At 37.8% G+C, this 15,367-nt stretch overlaps 1 protein-coding gene across 3 annotated transcripts in view; it reads left to right on the top strand.

Annotated features, from left to right (window-relative positions):
* The window catches only part of LOC135474045 (CREB-regulated transcription coactivator 1-like), a 40,964-nt gene extending 28,624 nt beyond the window's left edge, over positions 1-12,340 (top strand). The window contains exons 5-12 of one of the 3 annotated variants that reach the window (XM_064754037.1): positions 849-940; positions 1,543-1,616; positions 2,249-2,292; positions 3,254-3,575; positions 5,607-5,855; positions 7,001-7,213; positions 9,456-9,719; positions 10,421-12,340. In XM_064754037.1, coding sequence (XP_064610107.1) covers positions 849-940; positions 1,543-1,616; positions 2,249-2,292; positions 3,254-3,575; positions 5,607-5,855; positions 7,001-7,213; positions 9,456-9,719; positions 10,421-10,531 — 1,369 coding nt within the window. In that variant the 3' untranslated portion in view covers positions 10,532-12,340. Of the gene's footprint in view, positions 1-848; positions 941-1,542; positions 1,617-2,248; positions 2,293-3,253; positions 3,576-5,606; positions 5,856-7,000; positions 7,214-9,434; positions 9,720-10,420 lie in introns of all 3 variants that reach the window. The other 2 variants (XM_064754036.1, XM_064754035.1) reach the window with 2 other exon arrangements.
* Positions 12,341-15,367: the final 3,027 nt, after the last annotated feature.

Below are 15,367 nucleotides of genomic sequence, written 5' to 3'. Positions count from 1 at the left end.
TGTCTTCCTTATTTCAGAGCTTGTGGCATAAATGAGCATACATAGTTTAAATATTGATACGGGCTATAAAATTATGCTGTTGAGTATTAGTATCAGATATTTATTGATAAGAAATCATGTCACAATGTTTAATGTACTGGTTTGTTTCCTGTGATTCCTTTTGCATCATTGAGTTATATCTCGATTAAAACACACTTACATTTCATCATTATAGTGAATGTGTCCATTGTAAATGTAAGTACATCATCATTATGGCGACATTAAAACCTAAGCACTCACTCACTCACTCATTATGGCGAATGTGTCCATTGTAACTTGCTATAAATACATCATCATTCTGGTGGATATGCCCATTGTAACTAAAAGTACATCATCATTATTGTGGATATGTCCATTGTATTTATAAGTACATCATCATAATGGTGGATATGCCCATTGTAACTAAAAGTACATCATCATTATTGTGGATATGCCTATTGTATTGATAAGTTCACCATCGTTATGGTGGATAGGTCCATTATATTTATAAGTACACCATTGTTATGGTGGATATGTCCATTGTACCTCTAAGTACATCATCATTATGGTGGGAACAGCCGTTGTAACTATAAGCACATCATCATTATATTGGATGTGTCCATTGTAACCAAGTACGTCATCAGTATGTTGAAAGTGACTCTTGTTACTATTTTGGTTTGGGTTGTACCATCAGTTAAATTTTCACGAACAGATACAGGTGTATCTGGAAGATCAGTAATATTGTTTTATTGTTGTATTTTTTTTTTCAATTGTAACATGTTTTTTAATTAAAAATTCAGGTTGTATATTCTTCTTGTTTTTCCTTTCAGAACCAGTTCAGACTCTGCTTTACACACAAGTGCCATGGCAACAGTGACAGACAACACGCATGGTCAGAACACCCCACCCACACAGAGACGAGGTAAGAACTTCATGGTGCTCGGATGTCTCGTAGCTTCGCGTTCTCTTACTTTGTGCCATAATGGCGTCTTATCCACCGTGTTTCAGTAGTCTTATACTTCTCAGCATTTGGCTTGGGGAAAAGGCCTGACTAAGGGAGAGAAATGTTTAAAAAATAACCTAAAATTCTACAAAACATTTATAAAAAGTTGTTCTTTTATTTGCATATTATGCGGTACAACTGGTGGTCTGGTGAATTAAGACACATTTACAAATTTGGATGAGGAGAAAGACGATGAGGGTGATGATGAGGATGGATTGGTCGTTGTGCTTCTGTCTTTGACCACTGTTTTAGTCCTTCTTTTCCATCTTGTGTCTTCATTTTTTTCTTTTTCCAGCATCATCTCTATTTTGTTTGCATGTTTCCAACATCTTATATCTTCATTTTGATTGTATGATTCCAAAATTTTGTCACTTTATTTTGTTTGTCTGTTTTCACCAAAATATGGGTTGAATATTGCCATTAAGTTAAACCTCAGTCATTCATTTGTGTGTTCAGTCATTGAGCTCTGACTGGCAGCATGTTCATCTGTACACAAAGATGCATTGTTGTTGTTGTTGTAGTGATGGAAGTGATGGGGGATAATCACCTACAGGCTGATGGAATGCAGAGAGGTGTCTACTGGGATCCAAAGAAAGTAAGTGTTTCACCTTGTTTGACAAATGTGTAAGTGCCTCAGTCATTCTGGACAGTAATGTTCATTTATTTGAAATCTTACGCTGAACTGAAAAGTACTTAAAAACAACATTAAGGATATCAAAATTATAGCAGGAGGAAACCATGCAGGTCTTGCCTGGTGTTTGACAACCCTCCTGTCCTCCAGCTATTGTGAAAGCTTGATATACTCTGGAGCTTAGGACGTGAGTCTGCTAGTTGTAAGGAGTGTAACTTTTCCTTTTGGGTCCCTTAGATGCGACAAACTTTCTGTTGTTGCTATTTGAATAGTGATTGGTTACAGGCTTTTGATTCCATCTGAAGATAGCTCTCATGTACATGCATGCCAAGCTTAAATCAACTGGCAGGAACGAGGTTTGAAGACACGACCTCATTTGTTGTGGACTTGTCATTCAAGCAAAACTATAATTTCAGTAAGATATTATAGAATCTTTTTAAAACAACTTCATGTATGTAGCTTCTGATAGCTTGTTTCCACGCTAGCCTTTTCTGTTATATGGTATCCGAAACGTTACTGATTCCTGTTATATTTCACTGCCTCTCCTTTGTTCTCGTGGGAATTGATTGATATATGTTCTGTATTTCTGTTTTTAGCTTGCACAGTCAAGACCTAAGTCATGTGAAGTCCCTAACATCAAGTGAGTAGTCCTCCGTAATGTTATGGTAATCAGTAAAATTTTTCATCACATTCATCTGTTTTAAACCCGTCATCATAACAGATTTGTCTTTCCACATACATCTATAATTAATATCAGACTCTCATACATTTTGTTGTAAATATCATGATTGCTCTTTTTTGTGATTTTGATCTTCATATTAATGAGCCTGTTTAACGTCTTAATTCTTTTGAGGCCTATAGACCTGCACATTCTCTGTGCACACCATTTAGCCTCATTTTAAGCTACAAGTTAGGCCTTGAATAATAAGGTTGCATGTTTGAATGGCTTGAATGGTTTGAATACATCATGACATTTGTCTGGTAGGTGTCAGTCTGCATTGGTCTCTTGAGGGTGTTCATGTAAATCTGACTACCATCACAAAACTGAAATCTAAGATGTCTTAAAAGAAATGCTCAGGTGAATTTTCTGAAGAAAAATCTTAATTCTGAGTAGGATAATTCATTTGATAAGCTCCTATTGTCAGACAAGTTTTACGAAATAAAAAAGTCAGAATGTCATAAATATCATAAAATAAGCTCATTTACCAATATCACAAGGGTCTGGCAACAACCTGCGGATGGTTGTGGGTTTCCCCCCTGTTTCCTTCCACCATAATGCTGGCCGCCGTCGTATAAGTGAAATATTCTTGAGCACAGCGTAAAACACCAGTTAAATAAATAAAAATAAACAATATGACAAGTGAAGATTTATCTCAGCATATGTCATCACCATTATGTGCCACTTTAAATATGCGTTTTTTGTGTTGGAAAAGTATATTATTGAGTATGATATAAATTGTCAGTAAACGTAGGCAAATACTGGTAGATAAATAAATCAAAAAAATAAAACTGTAAAAACAATAAAAATAAAAAAAAGAATGTTAACCTGTGTGCCTATGCCAGACTAGCAGTGACCATGCACATGTACCTTCCACCAACAGCATTTACCCTTCTCAAGAGCAGGATTCAGGTGTTCATATTCCAATATCCAGTAACACAGGCTCTCTTCCTGACCTGACAAATCTTCACTTCCCATCACCCCTGGCCACACCGTTAGATGTGGAGGACCAGAGCTATTCCCAGGGTAGCCCTGCCAACCTGTCTCCCACGTCCGCCCACCATATGGGCATGGGGGTGCCTCCAGGCTCCAACCAGCCCCAGCAGCAGAGCCCAGTGGCCCGGCGACGCCACCCCCATGGAGGCCCCAGTCCACTGGTCCTCACTGGGGGAGCCAATCAGATGAGGCTGCCCCTCTCTCCACCGGTATGTGTGATTTCATCCCTTACGTAATTTGTCAATGAATTAAGGTTAATTAAATGGATTTCCTATGTCTTTTTTATGTCGAATTTTGATTCTTTACCCCAAATTATTGTTTTACTGTGACACTAATGGGTTTCTATAGCAAACAGGAAGTCAAAATTTCGAGAAAAATGGAAGTCGAAATTTCTGCACAGGAAAGTTGGTTGTTCCTACTTTGCAAAATTCAGTGGCTTTCTCGAGACATATTCAGAATTCAAAAAGGGGTTAATGTTAGAAGACAGTTGCATGGATGTGTGCGAGTGGTGAAGTCACTATTATATACTTCCAAAGTTTTTGTTGATTGGGAAAGTATCAGAATCTAACTAAAGGATGAGAAGTGTTTGTGAAACTAGCAGGAATCTCAGAAGTAGTGTATAAAGTTTTACAGATCACAACAGAATATTTCAGCATTAACCCAGAGTTACTGCCCTTTGAATTCTGTACCCTGAAATGTTTTCATCAGCCTTGAAATTTAATGTGAATAAATCACTCAGCCTGTAAAGTGTGTGTACACACGGGCTAATTGTGCAATTTCAGAGTGACGGTTTGTTTTGTTGTGACTCATGGCAAATTGAGTAGCGATAAATTGACTCTCCAAGGTCACTTATGGAGTGTTAAGTAGACTGGGCTACATTGGAGACTGGAAGATGATTTGTCATGAGTTATTTGAGGACAAGTGTAGCTTGATTTAGAAAAGAAGAAAAAAAATTATTAAATGGAACCCACAGTTTGCTGAGTGCACATTCTTTCTTTGGTATTGGATATTACATTTCTGATAGCAGAGTACATCTGGTTTTGTTAGCTTTCTCAACTATTGTTTATTTTTAATCAGAATCAGTGACTAGTAGAAATAAAATGAATATAGCCTAACATTTTGTAGAGACATTTCGCCGCTCTTGGGTGATAAAAAAATTTTCACCCTTTTTTCAAGCACTGAATTTCTTAGCAAAACTGGTTGAAATTTTTTGTGGTATTTTAGTTTAGTGTTTTGTGGTGCATGAGTTGTGTGGTGTAGTTCTATCTTTAATTGTAGCTAATGACTTGACAGTTACCAGAATTTTCTTGTGTAGTAGTATAAATATAAATGGTGGCTAGCTTTTGTATTGTTTTGTAGGCCTGATTGTTTGAGCATATTTCTGAAGTTGCACTAAAGACTTTTTGCATGCAATATTGGGCTCTGGATTTACTTACAGTCAAGATGCCTGTTTTGTATTCCTCATTCAATTTCACTCTGGGGGAAAATAATTGAGCAAGCACTTCTGAAGTTTGAACTGTTTTCTGTTCCCCACTTACGCCTTCTCTACACACTTCAGTTCTTCATTGGAGTAGTTACCAAAAATTTCAGTGGATCAAAAATAATATTTCTTTTCAGTCTGCGACTGCATAGTGAGCTGTTGTGCATTATATTAAGGGAGGTCTTGTTTACTGACATAAGTATATCCAGAGCTCACTCATACCTGTACTGAAAATCCTTGTTTTCACATCAGTATCTTCCTACTCCTTACAACAGTGCATGTGACGCGCTCTACACTTACTTTACATCACTGCCACGGCTGGACAATTAGGTTTGACCTTTGAAGTCTCAGCTTAGCTTCATTACTAATGTCCTGGCATAAAACTGTAAGCAGCATTGATTTCATCCATAAAGCAGTTCTAAGTGTCAGTTATGATCATGTTGTAAATACTGTACTTGTAGAAAAACAAATGCAAGTGTGACAAATATTAATGGAAAGATAGGATGGGTTTGTGACATCACTACCTGCTGACATCACTACCTGCCTCATCACCGTGACACCAGTGACCTTGACGTTTCTGTGCAAAATTTACTAGAGGTGGCAGTAATATAAAGCAAACGTAGAAAGCGATACATGCACTGTAAGGGGTATGGAATATCATATGATACATTGTATTTAACTGTTGTGATGAACAGAGTGAAGTTTGTTTGATTTTGTTTCCTGTATGTCTTGTGTTTGTTGCTTGGTTCCCTGCCTGTAGGATGCCAATGTAGACCCCAGCCAGCTTTTGTCGGACCCTCGAATACGGCAGCAGTACATGTTATACCTTCAACAGCAGCAGAGGTTACAACAACAACAACGACAGCAACAACAACAACAGCAACATCACCATCCTCATCATTCTTCTTCACATCATCAGTCTAATTCTTCAAATTCACCCCCTTCCATTCCTCATCATCAAGTTCCTCAAATACATATATCATGTCCACAGACACAAGCAGATACTCAGGTTAGTTGGTTGATATATATTTGTGTGTCTTGTAATATTTAATTGTTCTAATCAGATTATAATGACGGCTAGCTTATTTCTAAGACTTGTTGTTTATAACTGTCAGCAAGACTTTTTGTTCAAGTGATCATAACATGGAGATGAAATGTCAGATGACTGAATGAGGCAATTATCTGATGGCAAGATGCCATCCATCACCTATGCCTGCAGTAAAGTGTCAAGAAATTTGAGAAGTGGGAACAAAGTGTGGCTAATTATTGCGTCATTATTGCTACAAAAACAGTTTAGAAGAACCCAGTAGACTTATGTCTGATCATGCCAATATATGTGGCAAAGTCACAAGCATGCCAGCTTTGAATCGAACAGTTAGGCTGATTTGGTCATAAAAACATACTCCAGATACCGTTAGTCTGCATAATAAGTCCACATGTAGAATGTACAGATTGTTGATTTCTCGAAAGCCAACACATCGTCTGATTTTAGAAAGTTAAATTATGGATTGATTTCGTTCATAATGTACACTGTATTAGTGAGGTAACCCATTCCATAGTATGGTATCAGTAATACACACATGATATGAATGCACATTTGCAGTCATTAGTATCAGATGTAGGTAAAGGAGAAGTGCAAAAGAGATTTGGTCATCAGACCATTTATACTTTGAATTAAACACCAACTGGCATGTCAGATGTTTAGTTAATTTGTAGAACTTCCTAGCATGTTGATGTTGTTATTGTGAAGGTATGTTGTATTTGATGTTTGAAATATCTGGTACAGTAGGTGATTATGTTGTCTGAGGCAAGCTGTTATCACTTATTGTATGTTGCAATTTCGCTGGAATTTATAGTAACCAATTATTGTGGCACCCTTTTTTTTCAGCGATTAAACATATGAAAGTTAAGAAGGTCTCAGAATTAATAATTCAGTAATTCTGATTAAATCTTAAATGATGTAGTTGTTAAGACAATAAGGCTGTTGATGGACGTGGCAATTTCAGACATCTACTGGTAGAAAAAGGAAATTTATTGTAATTCTTAATGTTGACAACAAGACTAATTAGACTTAATAAACTCACAAGTGTTATGTCCACATAATCTTAGCTCTGTTCGTGAGTTCTAAACCGCCATTGTGCTTTATTTTTTTAGCCATCTATGACCCAATACAGGAACAGTACGTCCGACACGACGTGCCAATCACCAACGTCACCCCTCTCCCAACCTTCGTATTCTCCTGCTCAGTCTCCAGGGTTACCACCCAGCACCGTTAACAACTCGCCGTTTGCCGATGCCTACTATTTACAGCAGCAGCAGCAGCAACAAACAAACTCCTTGCAGCATCAGTTTGAACAATTTAGCATGGTAACTATCAACACGTGAATTCCTGTCATGCTTCTCTTCAGTATCGAGTATCAGTGAGTACAGCTCTAGGCGGAACACCTGCTTTGTAATTGGAAGGCTCAGCTGGTGGCTGCTCTCAGCCAGGCCTTGTCAGATGATTTAAAAATGACAAATGCGACTTGTTGTGGTAGAGCTCAACTGAAGAGCTAGAGGAAAACAGGACGGCTGCGGTGTCAGTTAACTACATTGTAGCCTCAGTTTTGGCACGTATGTATGTATTTTTGGTGCGGCTGAGAATGAGTGAGAATTATAAATACATGTATGTTGGCTTCATACCTTACAGGCTTGTAAATATTCAGATGAAGTTTGACTTCAGTTCCAAGAGAAACCAGGTGGAAAAATTAAAATCATGTGAAAGATACCCTAGGAATAGAGCGCACACCGTGGTTCACTATTTAACCTCTATTGGTGAAGCCTCGTCAAAAACAAAATCTTCAGCAGTTTCGATAAAAGTTTCCTTATGTGACTTGATAATGTTCCGTATGTGACAATGAATTGGTTAGATCAGGTAGGTAATGCAGTTATGCTGGAATCATGTCATGTGCGAAGTACTACGTCATTGGCAGCTATACTTCACCAGACAAAAATGCAAACGCCAGAAGACTTTTTCGTACTGTATTATCCTTTAGAACTAACAACAGTTGTTTTATTACAATTCAGTTTTCTTTCCTACAGTTGAGGAAAGCAATTCAGATTCGATGCTTATCATTTAACCCAGCTTATAAGGCATACATGTCTGGACAGTGGAGTAGCTCTTTAAGACTGGTTTACGGGAAAGCTTGATTACTTAGTGTAGACTCACAGGTTTCCATTTAGTACATGGGAAATGCTTGAGGTTAATGCATAACTTTGGTCTACCCTACTTCTTCTAATTTTTAGGACAGGTAGTAGTAGTGCTGAGAGCAAAGAATTACATTTCTCTCCTAGTTTTTTTCTTGATGGACTAACCATGTGGAAAAAAGAAACTAAATATTCCTGCTATAATTACATGTATATTGGCTACAAGAATCAGACCAGTTGTGCCCCCAAAAACTAGAAGAATTTGGGCATCTAAATGATGTCCATCCTTCCATATGTTTGTTGGGTTATGTCACTTTGTAATTGGCTTATATTTATAAACTAAAAATTGTAGAATCAAACTCACAGGTAAACTCCCAGTTTACGGTTTCCAGTTTACCAGTCTCTTCTGAGATATAGGTGTATATGTTTCAATTCTGGAAATGTAGGTTGCAGATCTGTTTGTCCATATGTATGTCTTATCTGTATCTGGCTATGTTATTCTAAAATGTGATCCAAAATGACCGTGAAACTGAAGGTTGAAGGTTGCATTTTCCATGTGAGAAGCTTGTGATTGGCAGATGTGTTTTTGGATATCAGACATTGAAAGTCTCTGTATATTACCCTCTGACTTTACTTGAGCTGGCCCGGCTTTTTCTCGGGTCGTATGTGGGAAGGTCTTCCAGTAACCTTCGAACAGTTGCCGTTTTCCCCTAGCCCAGTTCCCTCCCACCTCAATGCAGTCGTCGTGTAAGTGAAATGTCCTTGAGCATGGTGTAAAATACCAAGCAGATAAATAAATATTTGAGCTGGCTGAGCTATCTAATAGGTTCTACCAAAAGACTGTTAACAAATGACCCATGAGGTGGTTGTTTGTTCACAACAGGTGTACTGCAGATTATCATGCATAACCTGGTGAGGGGTGGTGATATTAGTCTGGCTCTGTACGGCTTTCATAACAGCTTTCTCTACCCATATGTCTCGCTACTGTTGTGGAGACAACCATTTCTAAGTAACTTATTTTACTTATATTGAGAGTTCTTTTGATTTATTTATTTGATTGGTGTTTTACACCGTACTTAAGAATATTTCACTTATATGACGGCGGCCAGAATGGTGGGTGGAAACCGGGCAGTGCCCGGGGGAAACCCACGACCATCCGCAGGTGTTCTTTTGAGCTTAGAAAGGTGTTATGAGGGTTTTTTTTGGGAAGCACATGTATTATGTGGAAAATTTGTTTATCACCAAAAGTAATATTTTAAGAATACTTGTTTTCCTCATATTTTCCGTTGAATTTTGAGGCCAAGCTAAGTATTCTTGAGTATGGTTTGTAACACTAATTAGATAAATCCTTCACTCAACGACTGTATTTCTCTACCAGTCTTGGTTTCTTAATGAAGTGTAGCAGTTATTTGATACTTTCCAGTTACAAGACACTCAGCCCATATGTACGGCCTCCAATCAGATCAACAAGAGTATGGCGAACAATGGAGGCATGTACATAAGCGGCCAGCCCACGACAGCCAACATCTCCCAGGTGGGCCTCAACCAGGTAGTAGGGGACTACGTGCAGCAACGCTACTACGACAACAACCAGCACTCGCCACATCAGCAAACTCCCAACAGCACCATTCTCAACTGTCTCCTTCACCAAATACCAACAACAAAATTCCAGATATCATTTTTACTGGTAAGCGCTTCCTTAATAATATTATTAAAATACTGTGATTTACAGATGAGTTAACCAGAGTGTAACAGGGTGAAAAATATATGTAAGCGCTGTCTACCTCTGGACTGTAGGGAATGACCCTTTTATCTAGTCGCAGAAGCATGGAGTAAAAAGCACGAAATCAATAGTTCAAATCCTCAACTGGGGAACCTGGTCACACTTGGTGCTGCAAGCAGGGTTGCTGGGGTAGCTTACATAGGAGGCCATGATGCTATGAAGTCACACGGACGTGACTAGGAAAACAGGCTAAATATGACATGTTGGAATCTAATAATTTCCTCTGGACTGGAGGGACTGTCCATTTAGTTGAGTTGTTGAAGCATACACTAAAAACCGAGAGATCAGTGGTTTTAGTTCCCAACTGGTAAATCCAGTCACAGTTAATACAAAGGAAATTTCTTACAGCCGTGGGATTAACTATCATTAACTACTTCTAGACTGAAGGGACTGTCCATCTAGTGGAGTTGTAATGTTTGCGTCCATCGTACAAGTGAAATGTTCCCAAGCAAGTAAATAAATAAATGATTGAGTTTTGAATATTTGGAGATTTTTCTTTCGTACATGGCATTTTACCAACTATTGAGCTGTGCTCGCTTCAAGTGAATGTAGCTGTGTGCTTCATGTATATTAGACTCACTGAGACATTGTTCTTGCTATTACAGGTGCTGATGACCCATTGGCTCGTCAAGATTTTGCGAAAGAACTTGGGAATGCAATCACAGGCATGTCAGACAGCTTTGATACAGATTTTTTCCCGTCAGACGAGGCACTGAAAGTGGGCCTGGACCCGCTTGATTTAGATGGACTCCAAATGCTCACAGATCCTAACATGGTGGCTGACCCTGCCACGGAGGATACTTTCCGATTGGACAGGTTATAGAGGTACCTATGGTCGACCTATCCCGGAGAACTAGAGGAGGAGGAAGAGCTCTAAGTCATTGCGTAACTGTTTCTCTGCTGACGATGCCCTACACCCTCTTGGAGTGGCCGTGTCAAATGTGTACAAGGTTATTGCTGACTGAAAGCCTGTTGTGATTGTGAATAGGCTCAGTTGTGCGTGCGATTGTGGATTTTCCAGCCTTTCAGGGGATTTCCCTGACGTTGAGGGAATTTCCTTGGCACTTTTTGATTGCAGCAAGGCTACTACTGCTGTTCTTGTGGCTGTTACTGTCCCACTGGGTGACATTGCCAGCTGTCAAATCTGGTCAAAAAAAAAAAAAGAAGGTGGCTCCTGCAGCACCCCAGGACGGTGAAATTACCAAGTAGTGCTGGGTTTGTGTTACGTGTCAGGATTGGAGCAGCGCAGGATCCTGCCTTCATGGTGAAGGTTTACCTGAACACTGGGCCTCTCAATGTTCATTGCCATTTGGCATCACTAACTGACATTCCATCTTACTGACTGTTTTGCACACAAGGATATATTTTGTCTGTAATGTGCAAGTGTAATAAACTTCACATGGTTGGTGCATTCTTCTTTACGAACTCTGTAAGCTGCTTAGAAATTATGAGGCCTATGTAGCTAAGTCAGTCTTTTTATTACTCTGGGTGGAATCATAATGCGGTAATTTGGTCTTACTCCCAGGTTGTTCCAGAAAAAAAAGGATATTAGCATATTTTTAAATATTTAACTTAGTCACACCATTATTTTTAAAGACTATTGCTTGTACAAAAGAGAAGAGTTGTAGTTTGTATAACATATTATGGAGGCTTTCTAGAAGGCAAAGGGTATAACCACTGCCAAGATTTTAATTTTATTCCTAAATTTAAGCTGTATTTAAGATCTGAAGTATGAGTGGGCTTTAATTTATCTTTCTATCCTATTTTAGTGATGCAGTTGATTTGGCTGCGCTATTTATATGCGCCTTAACATATTGCCGCTGTTCATCACTTTCCACAGTTACAGCTTGGCTAACAGGTATCACCCAATATAATTGGTGTACATGTGGAGGCCAGGTGTATGACTATTTTAATTAATTTCTTTCTTTTTTTCCTTCTCCTTTTGTTCCACATTATTCACAGCTATTTCACTTTTTGGAAAGGTCTTGGTTTTAGTAACAGGTGAACAAAAGAGAAAAATGCTAAAGATAATCATGTGACATTACAAGATTAAGTTCTGCGCATGTGTTTGTCAAGGGAGATAACTATGGATTGAGATAATTTCGGTTGGAGCGGGGGGGGAGAGGGGGAAAGATTCATGTAACATTAAATCATAGTCTGTTTCCACTTTTATCAGAAGTGCTCTGTATATATTGCATTCTCATTTGTACTGTGTCAGTGTGGTTTTTCACCATTTGCTCTTCGTTTTCCATGTATTGCTTTCAAATTCTACCACAGCGATCAGGCAGCTAATCTCATGCCCCCTTCCCACTCATCACTGCCCGGACAAAGGGACAGGCAGACAACGCAACGGTCTTCATGCCCATTACATTCATCATCACATTGTTTTTCACCTGTACATGCTGTACTTTTGTATTGTTAGTATTAGGCTCAATGAAATACAAAACTCTGAATTTTAAACTACAACATGTGCCCATTCTGATGTGGTATCTGTATTACTACCAAGCACACAGATTGGTTCTTTTTTTTTTTTGTTTATTTTTTTTTTTTTGTTGTTGTTTTAATGAAAAGCTCTTTACAGTATCTTACTGAAACTGTATGTGATAAATGTTTAAAGTTTGATTTTGTTTCATTTGTTTGCAGTGTCCTCAAATTGTTTTGATTTTTGTGTTGACAGCCAAAGCAGCTTGCATGTATGTGAACATATAGAACTTGAAGATAAATATACCTCTAAAACTGGTATGATTGCTAGATGTGCCTGCTAATGTTACCTGTGGCTGCTTGTTCATCTTCATTTTTTCATGTCGCACAGGGCTCACTTTACATTTCAACTCAGTAGAAAATTCTACGCACCACTTTGCTACAGGGACTATTTTTACGCAGCCATTAGACTATCAGAGTGGTCCCCCTTAGGAAAGTGTAGTAACAGATGTCTGGCTTTACCACCAACACTAAATTTCACGGTAGTTATGACACATTCGGTGTCAAGAATTAATCTTGGGTTGTAGATCTTTCAACACATAGAGCTCTCTCTTCCTGTGGAGGCTAGGACTTTGGGCAGTGAAATTGTGTACTTAAAACCAGCTCCTTTTGTTTATGCTGCCCTATTTCCATTTTCATTCTTGAGCCCATTAAATTTAGATTTAAACGTACAGTCTTAATTTTCCATTTACATGACCTATACAATGAATTCAGACAACATATGTACTATTAATTAAAAAATCTGAAGAGGAACCTCAACAACAGTTTGTTTCATGAAGGCTTCATTTGAACTATTACCATTGTCCATATTTGGTGACAAGGAAGTACCCAGCGTTGTAATGCTGGTTCAGAGGTGCAGAATTGGGCTCCAGTGTACATGGTATCCTTACATGCTTGTATACATGCATAGAAGAAAAAATTTAATCTGACAGAGCCAAATACCCATGGTTTTTCTTCAGGAAAGGCAAGATAAGCAACACCAACATGTACGTAATGGAAAGAAAGCTTTTAGATTTCTACAAAAGATTTTTAAATGTATTACATACTGTAACAGCATTATTTACTTTGGAAAGTAGTTTTGAATTTCTGTAATGCATAATTTCAGGCTAGTACAGCTTGTCTTTGTTGAATATAATTTGCATGTGAGCATGCGTGATGTGCGTATGGGCCTGCTGTCTTACCATGACAGCTTTTCACCTGAATACTGCTGACACAACTGTGTGAATTCATGAATTAATACAAATCTCTATAAAGTGGTGGATTACTAATACATATGTACCATGTAATTACATGTAACTCTAAACACCACTTTTGGTAATTACATCAGGCTGTTCATTATTACAGGTAGTTTCACAATTCATATTGAATGTGGAAGTGTTTTGATAGTATGTGCTAGGTTTGTTTGTTACTGTATACTTTCAAGGTTTTGGGCAATTTTGATTAGGATTGGCGTTGAAAATGACATTCTTGGCTATTTGAGGTGCACACTTCTTTTAATGATGTAAGGGAGAATATATTTAATCAACATTGAAGTCGTAGTATTTATCACATCAACAGAAATGCTCAATGTTTGCAACAGAAATTCTTTTCTTCTCTACAGTTTAAAATAAAATCTTTGTCAACAGGAGTTTTGTTTTCTTCTACAAATCAAAGGTACAATCACAACAGGAGTTTTGTTTTCTTCTACAAATCAAAGGTACAATATCTACTGTCATGGGAAACTTTAATTCAATGATCCGTGCATAGTTTACCTGTAGACAGAATCTATCCATGCATTGTGTATTAGTCTGTGATGTGATGCCCAGTATTGGTTATTACTAGAGGGACCCAGATGAAACCTGATTGTGCACCTTTTTGGTGTACATCATAACATGTATATCCATGCCTTCAAAACAACCAGTAGGACTATTCTTAGATGATTTTTTTTTTTAACTGTCTAAATTCGTTCTTCAGGTGTGGTGCTGGAAGCCTGTTGTAGTTCAAAATGCTTTTTGATACAGGAGATGAGATCAACTTCATGAAATTATTTGCCTTTCAGAGTTTGTAAAAGAATAGTATATATGATTGTAATGTATATATTGATATACATGTTTGGAAAATATGCATGTATGCATATAAAGTGAATGGATATTACCTGCCAAGGCTGTGTGCAGGCTGTTGGAGTATAGCCCAGCAAGATTTCATATGTAACAAAACATGTCTTTTCATCTTTCAAACCTTTGACCTGGCATGTCTGTAAATTTCTGTAGATTCCCTGTGTTAAATTTGACCAGATTTATTGTCCTGTATATTTGATGAATTTTTTTTATATATATACTTGCCTGTGGTTGTTGATTACAGGCTGAATCTTTCATTGACCCCTTGTTATATATTGAGTCAGAATTCATTAAGCTTGTATATTTCTCTAATTGTATGCTGTCACCTGTGGTTAACGATGGATTTGTTTCCTGTGCCAGGTGCATGTATGATGTGTGGTTTTCTAATCAGTGTGTCCGGAGGATGAGTAATTAAGTGCTAATTAGTGCATAAAAGCATTTAAAGCTTTAAGATTGATGTTAGTGAAATAATTCACATTCTAGAAAAAAATTTATGAACTCAAAGGTTGAAGGCTGTTCTTATAGACTTTGTCTCTAAATAGACTTTTAAGGTTTTAATTTGCTTGCTGAATATATTTTTTCTTATTATCTTTTGTTTTTTGGCTTGTAACAATAAACATTTCCAGTTTTAAACACTGATCAGATTTAGGACTTTCGCTGGGCTGACACCAAAGCAGTGTGCACTACAAGTACTGTAGCCATAACTATTTGTATGTCTGAAAATGTTTTCTATCAGGAAGGGGTATGTTTCTCATTTCCAACAGGGTTTCGTGCAAAGTCGCCAACTGCCTATATCGTAGGTGTACAAAGTAATTCTGTATGAGGTGTTTTTGTTAATTTGTTGGCTTGTAACCCCACGAGCCTGATAGAACAACTGGTCGCAATGATCATTTTTTGTTTTTGTTGTTAATGTTATTGTGTGATAAGGTTATTATCAGTTGTTTGGTTTCTGTTGTTACCATTTTTAAGAATTAC

Source organism: Liolophura sinensis, chromosome 8 (genome assembly GCF_032854445.1).
Source record: "Liolophura sinensis isolate JHLJ2023 chromosome 8, CUHK_Ljap_v2, whole genome shotgun sequence".
In the NCBI taxonomy this organism is placed as follows: domain Eukaryota; kingdom Metazoa; phylum Mollusca; class Polyplacophora; order Chitonida; family Chitonidae; genus Liolophura; species Liolophura sinensis.
Note: the sequence above shows the minus strand (reverse complement) of the source record. Positions and strands in the feature narration are given on the sequence as shown.